Below are 11306 nucleotides of genomic sequence, written 5' to 3'. Positions count from 1 at the left end.
ACCTTGGACAAATTTTACTATCAACAGATGCTTAGAAATGTTTATTCTTCATTTTAAAATGTCCCCCCAACCCTATTTCTACCCTATTTTCCCACTGTTTAGAGATGCTGAGTTAAGAAAGGTGAACACATTTCTAAATTGTCCCACTGATTTCATTGGGAGAACTTTAAACATATGCTTAATCCTCCTGCTCAAATCAATGGACAATTTTGGCTGAATCATGCCCAGTACTTGCTAAAACTGCAGTCTTAGGCAAACATACCAGGAAGTCCCACTGAACTTATCTGAAATCCAGCTTTCTCAGTTAGAGATCTCGTTTTTCATCATATCTAAATTTGAAAAAGCTGTTCTAGTTACAGAGTTAATCCTGCTAAAAGAGAAATTTTGGGACTCAATCTGTTATAAGATGGGTAATATACAAGTAGTATCTGTACATTTTCCTGGAGAATTGTACTAAGGAGGAATTGTGCCCATGAACTTGCTGGTCAATATCCTCTACAACTGCAGAAATTTATCTGAAATTCTACATATCTGAAGTTGCTTAGTTTCATTCTGTTCTGTGCTGAACTGTACATGTTTGTCAGATCGTCACAGAGTGCTCATTTAATTTTATTAGTAAGACTAACAATGCAATTGTAAACATGTTTACTTCAAGTATATCTTACTGATTTCAATGAGACATGCTTCAAAGTTAGTGCCTTTAGGACAGCAGTTGCAGTGCTAGCTTTCCTAGGCCAGATCCACACCAAGCAGGATATAGCACTATGAAAGTGGTATGAAAGCGGTATATGGTATGTGTCAATGGGCCCCAACAGTTGTCAATGCACTTCAATACCACTATAAAGTAGTAGTGTAGCTCCTGCCTCTTATATACTGCTTCCAAAAATCCCAACCACATTGCAATGTAAATGCTGGAAGAATGTGATAGCCCTACATATGGACACTACCTTAAGGGGAAACAGCTGGATCCCCTACAACAAGTAAATAGCAACTCGCAACAGCATACTTATTGAGCTAAACATTCATCAACCAATTGATTCAATACCTTTATGTTGTCCCATCCCATGATTATGCAGCCTGTATACCCCCAGAAGTTGCTGGGCTCTAACTCCCATCAGCCCCAGTTAGCATGGCGAATGGCGACAGATGAAGAGAGCTACATCCTCTGTAACCACTCCTGCTTTACTTATACTTTCCTTTGTCTTGGGAACTATATAAACAAAAATGAAAAGAACAGGTTCCCATGGGATGTTCATGAATTAGTACCTTGAACATAACACACCTAACTTTGGAACAAGCCACCGTTGAAATAAATAAGTTTTATGTCTAAGAAACAGGCTTAGAATGGGAGCAAATGGTTCTGGCCTTAGATCTTCATGAAAACCAGTCCATCTACCTCCAATGTCATGTTTCTTAGGACCCTTTTGGTGAATTTTCAGAACATTTTGATACTGAGCAAACCAACCATTTAGTATACTTTTGTTGGCCTTTTCTCTTCTTTTGCTTGACATTGCTAAGGTTGTGTTACATAGCAAATCCTTCGGTAATTGTCCACCTGTGCTTCTGACCATTTCACCTGTCTTACCCCTCCTTGGTTAGACTTTTCTCAGTTGCTTGTTTAGCAAGACAGTAAGCTTCCCCCCACACTCCCCTGCCCACAGCCCCCACCTGCCCCTCAGATCAGACTCAGTGTTAGATTGGGAATAAGCATTCTGTCCATGCCAAGCTGTGGGAACTGAATTATGTCTGAGTGCTCTGCCCTTTCTTTCTTCCCTACCACTATTTTCTTCTCCAGAACCTAACCTTTTTTCATACACCTGATCACAACTCAAAGTGCTGTTTCCCCTCTAAATCTATGCATTTACACCTTATCCATTACTCAAGCCAGGATAAGAATGGCCCCCTGAATTTCCATGCTGTCCCTCCCCTTGCAATACAACCTGAACAAGCAGTCCTCTTTCTGATCTGGTTTGTTGCACACCATACATGCCTCCAAGTCCAGCACTTCTAGAACAGTCAATACCCTAGCAAATTATTCACCATATTGTCATACTAACTTTTGGCTAGCCATTCTTTATAGCCATTGAGGAGCAAGGGCCATGGAAACATTAAATAACAATTGCTTTGCATTTTAAAATATGAATTTCACTTTCTCTCTCTCTCACTCTCTCTTTTTGTTGCTTGTAAAGAGTGCATAGTGGTTTTGTTATACTAGAGCTTGGGTCCACCAGCAGCTCAGAAATTTCGTCCCCTACCACTTCATCATAGATTTCCATGCAATGGTCCCAAACTGGTCACTTGGCAAGCCACAGCTGCTCCCAGCTTAGATTTCTTCTACAATGGGGTGCTAGCTTTGCGTTTTAACTTTGCTCTGCATACGGTAATAATGCCAGTGCATTTTGAACAGTAACTTGGATAAACCAATACCTCCCCCTCTACCTTACAAGTATTCCTTCTAGTGCATTGTAGTTTATCATATGCTGGTAACAACGAGGGTATTAAAACATGTGTGTTCTGCTGTTATTACTGCAAAGATATCTTCCTAGCATGAACATATTTAAAAGAAAATAAGGGAAAACACCCATCAGCTCCCATTGGTTATTATAACGGATGTCCCCTTGTGTCCCTGTGCTGGATCTTGCTGCATCCGTAGGTGAGAAGTCACATCAAAGTGCGATCCATTGCAACCCAAAGAATAGTTTCTAATGGTTTCACTGTCATAAAGGTGCTCCAGGGCATATCCCGTTAATGTGTACGCATGCTTATCAAAGTATTGCCTGTGGGAACTGTAACAGGTCGGGGAGCCTGCAGGGTTATCCCCAGGAGTCTGATGAGGAGATACTTCTGAATGAAGGTAGTCTTTAGCTAGGATCAAACTCGATTTAGAGATTCGGTCAGAATTGGGGCTGCTTATTCTAGAGAGCGTGGTGGGGCTGTTGTCATAGTCGTTTTCATGGGGGCTCATCATCTTCCCGTCGCGCTGCTGTGTGTGTTCACAGGGAGACGTGTTGGCGATGCTGGGGACCCGGCAGACGTCCCCTCTCAGCTGTTGCTGCTGATGGTAACTTGCAAAACAAACAGAATGTTTTTTCCCTGCTCCGTTAATGGAAACCAGCTGATCAGGAGTCGATTTCCGTAACTGTAGCCTGTTTTCTTCTTCTTTAATCATTTGCTGAGTTGCTCTGATCAGAGTTTCAATTTTGCTGGGCTCATGTGGGCTGCCCTGATACTGCTGCTCGGAGTGATATCGGTCACCTGACTCGCTTGCAGAACCAGGGTCTGGGGAACTGACCGCGCTTTCTTCATCCCAGTGCCCTCTTCCTAGAAAGTGAGCAAAACAAAGGAGATAAACAATCCACACTGGGCAGTACATGGAGTACAGCAGAACATTCAAAATGTATTCATTTCCAGAGGGCATATGACAAGTCTAATGACTGCCTGCTACAGCCAAATTAATCTCCAGCCCATACAGTTACTTGGCCCTGGTTGACCCCTTAGAGTTGTCAGTTCACAATACGGCAAGGTCAGAAGAAGGTACATTTGGCAGAATTCCCATGTCAAGATCTAAACCTGGGGTGGGGAACGTTCAAGCCATCATGGGCCAATTGCAGACCTCTAGGCCTTGCAATCTGGATCTCTAAACTCTCCCCTGGACACACATCCTTACTGGCTGTGTTCCATGTTATTTATATTATCTTCTTCATCCAAAAGTTCTGCATTTAGTCCAATTTGAAGGGGGAAAACAACCTAATCATCTCTTAAAACAATGACATTATATCCTGACAATATGCAAATGCTATACTGGAAGACTGACACATCATCATTATTATTATTATTATTATTATTATTATTATTATTATTATTATTATTATTATTATTTCAATTTATATCCCACCCATATACAGAATACCCTAGGCAGCATTTAGGGAAGAGGAACTGAATGAAAACCATATGACAGAGCGGAAGAGCAGAATACAAAGAAAAATGTTAACTTGAAGCTAAGAGAAAGAGACAGATGGAGATGAGTGTTCAGAATGGTTGTGTGTATATTGAATCAGCCTGGAATAATGTGCTGGAATGGGACTGGAGAGTGAGTGAGTGAGTGAGTGAGGCCTTAGCTAGACCTAAGGTTTATCCTGGGATCATCCCAGGGTCATCCCTGTTCATGTAAATGACATACAGGGGATCCCGGGAGCAGGTAGGGATGACCCCGGGACAATCCTGGGATAAACCTTAGATCTAGCTAAGGCCTGAGTGAGTGAGTGAGTGAGTGAGTGAGTGCAAGAGGGAGAGGGGAAGGGAGAGTGTAATCAATTGAAAGGGAGTAAATGGATGGAGGATCATTGTTGAAAGTTCCTTATCGATGCCCTTGTTCAATTTCTAGTAGCCAAGAGAAAGAGACATGGAGACATTCCAACATGGAGCCTACAATCCCTCCTTGTAGTGAAGCAGATGTCTCCTGGCTTTGTTTTAGGATTCAGAAATAAGCAAATTAAGATGAAATCTAGTCATGCCTTTGAAATGCTGACACGGTGTTGCTAAACCAACCTGCCTTCCAGGGGGCTTTTCAGCTTTTCCTTTTTTTCCTTTTTCCTTTTTTACAACTTACCATGAATCCGGTGAATGGAAGTTATGTGCGGCATGCTGTTTTCATAGGTCTCCCTGCTCTCAGGAGAAGATTTGGTAAGGGGAAGGCCAGCCCGAGAACCCCACCACGTTTCCCTTCCAGGCTGTGGTGTGCCGAGGAAGTATCGGCCAGCTTCACACCGTCCCCCTTCGCAGGCCTGCGTGTGGAAGTGCCTGTCATCAGCCAGCCTGGAATGGTCAAGTGCAAACCCGTAGCAGAGAGCGCTGCGGTCTGAGTACTGTCTGTAGGCACAGGAGACATCGTGGTGCTGGGAGTTTGACCTTTCGGAGGGATCCATTAATTGCGGAGATGCAGTGTCAGTCAGTGGGCTTCCCCCCCACTGACTTTCATGGTCAGATTCAGATCTTTCAGCATGAAATCCAGAATACTGCAGTAGAAAAAGAAAAAGAAGAAGAAATCAAGGGTGGGGTACAATCCAATAAGCAATTTTGATTTACTGAGGGTTTGACTCCAATCCACAAATCAGTGGAGACTGATATGCTGCACATAACTTCCATTCACCAGAGGGACAGTGGGGAGTGGGGCGGGGGGAGGCAACCAAATTAAGTTTTCTAAAAGAAGAAATTAAATTAAAAGAAAATCATGTGGGGTTGAAGTAGAAGCATGCTCTCCTGGTCAATGGATAAGCACACATAGGTCACCAACTGAGCTTCAGCTGCTTTTTGGCTAACAGGGCCAGATCTACACCAAGCAGGATATGACACTTTGAAAAACGGTTTGAAAGCTGTATATGGCATGTGTCCTGGGCACCAACAGTTTAGCTATAAACTATTTTAAAGCAGAAGTGTAGAACCTGCCCAGGAATGAGTGGAGAAGGAGGAGCTATTCCGACCATATTTGGAAGTCATTTCTTCTCATTTTCCTTATGTCAGTTCTCCTATTATTATTATTTTTAATGTGGCTTGTCCAGTCAAATTATAAGATAGAGGCTGGGACAAGCACTAAGAGCTCATTTGGCCTGGAATCAAGCCTGAAATCAATCATCATTTCCCCAAACTAAAAGGACTACTGGCAGTAATGGAGCACTAAAGAGCTCTTACAATCTATTTCTGACCATTTCCACTGCTTCCTGTCACACTGCTGGATTCTGACAAGGATGGACTAGCATGCCATGAAACAATGGTGACGTTCCATGTGCTAATCCAATGTGGCAGCAAAGTAACAAGAGATTGGGGAATAACCACGGGAGGCACGATTAGAGTCACTAGGGTTTCTTTGTCCCAAGAAAAACTTCAAGAAGTTTATTTTAGGGCAAGCTGGAGAAACAGATTGTACTGTATTTTGACCCTGTTGGCCACGCACACAGAAGTTGCAATAAAAGTGCTATGGAACTCAATAGAACAGATTCAGTGCATGTAAGCTGCAGTTCACTAGCCCTAGGTTTCAGTCAACCAAACACATAGAGCCAAACTACGTATGGGCCTGGTTCACATGTAAAGACAACCTAGAGTATGGGCTGAGTATGGGTTGTTGTTGAAGCATGGCTTTCATTACATGCAAACCCTACACTATGGTTTAACTATGGGTTGTTAACCACTAGCAATCCAGGAAGAGAACTCTGAGTTATTCATGGTTAACAACTCATAATTAAACCACAGTGTATGGTTCACAACATGTAATGGCAACCAATGATTCAACAGCAACCCATGATTCAATGACAACCCATACTCAACCCACATTCTGTGTTGTCATTTTGTGTGAACTAGGTCATGGTGTTAGTCACATTATTGATCAAATATTCTTAATTGGATCACTTTTATTTTGGATATAAAGCAGCCATGGGGCGCCAAGCCAGAATGTGCTCCCAATCTGGATTGGGTCCTGAACTGGTTTTCTGCCAGAAATTGGTTCATACCTGACTGCTATTTGCCCTGAAAGTGCTAGACAACATTCGGGCATAGCAGCAAGTGATTTCCAGTGCAAATCCAATGTATAGTCCCAATCTATATTGGGAGCACTTTCCAGACCAGGAACCCATGGCTGCATTTTCATTAAAAAAAAATGACCAAGTTAAGCATGCTCACTTCAACACATGGCTATTGTCAAATGCAGTCTGACCCTTATTAAAAGCAACCCAATTAAATGGTTCTTGTGCAGAAGAACAGCATAAACTTGCAGCCAGATCACTCCTGAAGAAGCACAGAGTCACACAAGTGGTTATCTTCACTATGAGGGAGCTGATATACAAGGATGACTTCTAAGAAAGTTCATTCCACATAGCCAGCTGGCCTGCAGGTCTGATATTTGTTAAAGCCATGATGTGGGTGTGATTATTGAATATGCCAAGCCTGTGATTCATGTTGTGGTTAGATGGGGACATGGGTGGCTCTACCAGAATCTAGACCTGGAGAATGTGTCCTTCAATTCTGGCTGGTAAAGCAGGCCCTGAGGGATGCAGATCATAAAGGACAAGAAGCACGTGGAACTGCCCTGTTAATCAGGCATGGGCAGAAATCCAGGATCTCAATATTTGCACCAGACTAGGCCAGTTTGGAGGCTTCATACTGCCTAGAAATCTCAGGGGATGCTGCTGCTTATCCCCAGTTTGGCTCTGCACCAGAAGAGAGCCTCAATACTCAAGCATGCACAGTCCACAGCAGTCTACCAGTCTAGATAACATTGGGCCAGCTGCATTGGTTGCCAGTGTATTTCCAAGCCCAATTTAAAGTGCTGATTTAACCTTAAAAGCCTTAAATGGTTTGGGACCAAATTACTTGAAAGAGTGCTTTCTCCACACAATGAGGTTATTAGCAGAGGCCCTTCTCACTTGTTCAGTGCAAAGGTCTGTGAGGCTGCTGAGAGGGCCTTCTCAGTGGGTGATTCACAAGTGGCCACCCTAGCCATTACTGAGAGGGCCTTCTCAGTGATGGCTAGGTTGGCCACTTGTGAATCACCCAAACAGAGGATATGCATCATAAAAAAGATAGGTCCTATTTGCATAAAATTTGTATATGTTAATTTATATGTATAGATGTAAGTCTAGAAATTGTTATAATTTAAATAGAAATATGGTACATCTCAGCATAGTGTGGAGGACTTTGTGCCTTGCTCTGTCTGCTATCCAGGTGCTGTTGATGGACAACTTGAAGGTCCAGCTCTTCCTTCTGATGATTTTTTAAAAATCTTTAAACCCAAGTTGGACTGGGTGGGCCTTCAAACAAAGGAGGCCTTCCAAATGGAGGACAGTCCTCTGGCTGCCCTGCAAATAGAAGACTGACCTCTGTAAAACTGGACACCTGGCTACCCGAGCTCTTAAACTGATTTCCATCAGGGGTTCATCAGGCCCTTCTTTTTCAAAGTCTTGAAAAAGGCTCTGAAGACCCCCTTGTTTTCAGTGGCCTTTCTCATAGTTTGTAGGTGGCAGGTTTTACTGGTGGTGGTGGTTTTTTAATAGTGTTTTATTGAATATTTTAGTTATTCATTTTTTCTTTTGTACAGCTATGTATTCCTTTTTTATCTTGTACATTGTCTTGAGGGGGTTCTACTCTTAAAGGCAGCCTAAAAATCATTTTGAACAAATAAATAAATAAATAAAATTATATTCGTCATTCAATCGCCAGAATTCCTGACCGTCATTTCTAAAAGGAATGGTCCTGGTCTTCAATTCCATCCATAAGCCACAGCCTTCTGCCCTGAAAGGTTTACCTCCAGCCTCAGATGTGTGGCAGTCTGAATGTTATTCACTATTAAAAGGAGACATTTGGCATGCTCAGAAATACCCACTCTGGCTAAAATGGTGGAAGGCATTAAAAAGAAGTTTTGTAGCTGGCCCTGTATCAAATTAAATTCCACATTATAACTTCTTTTTTTAAAAAAAAATCAAGTTTCCCTGGCAAGGTGACTAACAAATGCTCCCTTTCTGCAATGAAATAACTGGTCACGTAAGTCTGCTCTCTGGACTGCGGCCAAAATGAGGTAAAATGTCTTTCACGGTGTCTATCTTTACCTAAGCTTTATATAAATATTGAGACAAAAATGGGAAAGCTGATACGTTTTATGAGGGTCTAGCTTTTCTTCCCCTCTTCTTGTTGTAAGAGCTCCAAAGCTTACACTCCTCGCCTCTAACAACAAGAGCTGATTCAGTAGAACATATCAACTTACCAGTTATAAAGCTGTGTAACACTTAGGTTAAGAAGAGCAGCCAAGGAAGCTTAGGCCTTACACAGTAGATTTCCATGGCTCTTAAGCATATATAAGTTTGTAACTGTAATAAGCTACAAAGTACCAGCACATTCCTGCCGGGTTACTTTCGGCAATGGCCCACAAACCCTCCATATCAGACCTTGACATTCTCTAGTTGATTTAAATCCCAGTCCTACTGAGGACAATACCTGGATTCACATCCGATGCCTGACGTTTAAATAAACCGAACAGATGTCTCAATTTCTTATCTCAATTCCTTCCAGCAAATCTGATCAATGCAAAAGGAAGCCCTTTCTCAGTCAAGTCTCCTTTGCTATCAGAAACGTCTGCTGCATTGGGCATTTGCAATGTTCCTCTTGATTTGTGTCTTAAACACAAGGGAGATCACAGATGCAGTCTACATTGTACTGAGAACATATGCATGCATTTAAATCACTTTTATCTTGCTTTTTACTAATGTAGCCCTGAAATGTAAAGTATGTTCTTTCTTTTTTTGCATTCACTGTTATAGGCAGAACAGATGGTGAAAAGCTTAGATTAAAGTAATACAGCATGACCATTAAAATAACCTCTGCTGCTGGTGAGTCTATCCCAGTTGGGGACTTACTTTTAGAATTAAAGGTGGGGTCCCCCCCGGACTTTACTTTTCAGAGATGGGAAAGCTTGAGATGGGCTTTCTGGTATGAACTCTAGTATACATGTCTACTCAGAAGTAAGCCCCACTGAGTTCAATGGGATTTACTCCCAGGTAAGTGTGCATATGTTTTCAGCCTAATGGTGGGATCCTATGCATGCTTAGAAATGGCTGGCTGGGGAATGTTGGAGATTGTAGGGGGGGTTCTGTCTAGGCGTGCATAGGATCAAATCTAAAATATACTATTTATACAGTCCTTTTAGTCAATGAGAGACATGCCTGAGTTAAGAAACAGACTGCAGAACTACTCTAGATGGTTACCCACTGAAGGTGTGACAGGAGGCAACAAGATCTCAATATTCATTCCATGGCAACTTCATAATATTTCGTTGACACTCTTAAGGCAAGGTGACTATTACAGTAAATAAGCTTAGAGCTTTACAGCTTAAAATAAAATTCCAACCCATTAGATTAAACCCAATTCTGCTATGAAATGAATTTCAGAATAAGCACTAAAGGTTGAACCCAATGTTGATTAAATGTTTATTATAGAAAGGTCAATTTCAATATGCGATTGCCATAAGGAAAACTCAGATCATTATCAATAATACGTTTGTCATTGTTCTTCCTATTTCTTATTAACAGAATGACATTAAATGTTTTGGGATATTTGGAATAAATACAGCTGAAAAAGTAATGTTACTGCTTCTGCCAGGACTAAAATGATGACACATAATCCAGTAATACGTACACCAGTTATATCAAGCTCCTGGGATTTATGACAACTATTAGCCATTGAATTCAATGACACTAAACTCTTCTTAAGTCTTCTGTTTAAAGATTGGGTTGGCTTTTTTGGTGTATTTTGTCTACATAACCCCTTAGGAGTACATCTCTCCTTGTTTATCCTCCTTCTATGACAAATACATAATGCATACCACCTGTACCAATTTCAGAGGGATCATCCAAAAATGTGCTCCACACCATAGGCAAAACTCCTACCGTTACTTGGCAACTTGGACTTTGCTTAACACTGTTTTTTGGTATTAGAATGGAATTTATTTATTTATTTATTTTATAAAGCCATTTCTATACCACCTTTCAGCCTTAACACAGAATGGCAATTCACATAAAGTGCATATTGAGAGAGCTCCGGCTATTGGGCGGTATAGAAATGTAATAAATAAATAAATAAAAATGGATGCAGAGTAAATCTAACTGCTATAAGTTATTTACAATTGCTACATTGTATTCTTTCAGCAGACTCATCAACTGTGGAAAATAAGGAATCCGTAAAAAAAAAAAAAGCATAAAGGATCATATGGCTTGAGAAACATATGCAGTTACCTTACATTGAATCAGATCAAGGGTCCATCTAGACCATTATTGCCTCTTCTGACTGGCACTGATTCTTCAGGCAGAGGTCTTCCCTAGTTTTTCTACCATGGAATAAGGAACTAAACTGGTGGGTTTCTGCATGGAAAACTACCACTCTAGCAATTAAGTTATCACCCTTCCTAGGGAGACCCTACAGCATATCTGTCCAAAATGATTTAGACTAAAACAACTTTCCACAACCAAACACAAATCAAGAGTTAGTGGTGTATAGATTCTAAATTTACTTTTTTCTTTTCCCGTTTACTAAGTGCCTGGCACATGCTCATGATGAGTAATTACTGTTTTGACTACTGCAAAGGTGTGCATTATACTTTCAAAGCAATATCCAATAGCAGTTTCTGGTATTCAGAATCTAATAACCAAAACCCTGATACCCAACACATTTTCTTGGGACTTCCTTGATTTCGATGGAACTTATTATCCAGTGTTCTTATGGTCATACATAGACTAAGGGCAACTTGAGTATTTCCATCAGAGAACCAA

General features: G+C 41.3%; 1 protein-coding gene across 1 annotated transcript in view; it reads right to left on the bottom strand.

The window, feature by feature from the left end:
* Nucleotides 1-2584: 2584 nt before the first annotated feature.
* SIM1 (SIM bHLH transcription factor 1) overlaps nucleotides 2585-11306 on the bottom strand; it is a 62704-nt gene continuing 53982 nt past the window's right edge. Inside the window, exons 10-11 of the mRNA XM_063125760.1 lie at nucleotides 4610-5015; nucleotides 2585-3321 (exon numbers count right to left, since the gene is read on the bottom strand). Of these exons, the coding sequence (XP_062981830.1) occupies nucleotides 2585-3321; nucleotides 4610-5015 (1143 nt within the window). The remainder of the gene's footprint in view (nucleotides 3322-4609; nucleotides 5016-11306) is intronic.

This window comes from Elgaria multicarinata, chromosome 4 (genome assembly GCF_023053635.1).
Source record: "Elgaria multicarinata webbii isolate HBS135686 ecotype San Diego chromosome 4, rElgMul1.1.pri, whole genome shotgun sequence".
NCBI classification, from domain to species: Eukaryota; Metazoa; Chordata; class Lepidosauria; order Squamata; family Anguidae; genus Elgaria; species Elgaria multicarinata.
Note: the sequence above shows the minus strand (reverse complement) of the source record. Positions and strands in the feature narration are given on the sequence as shown.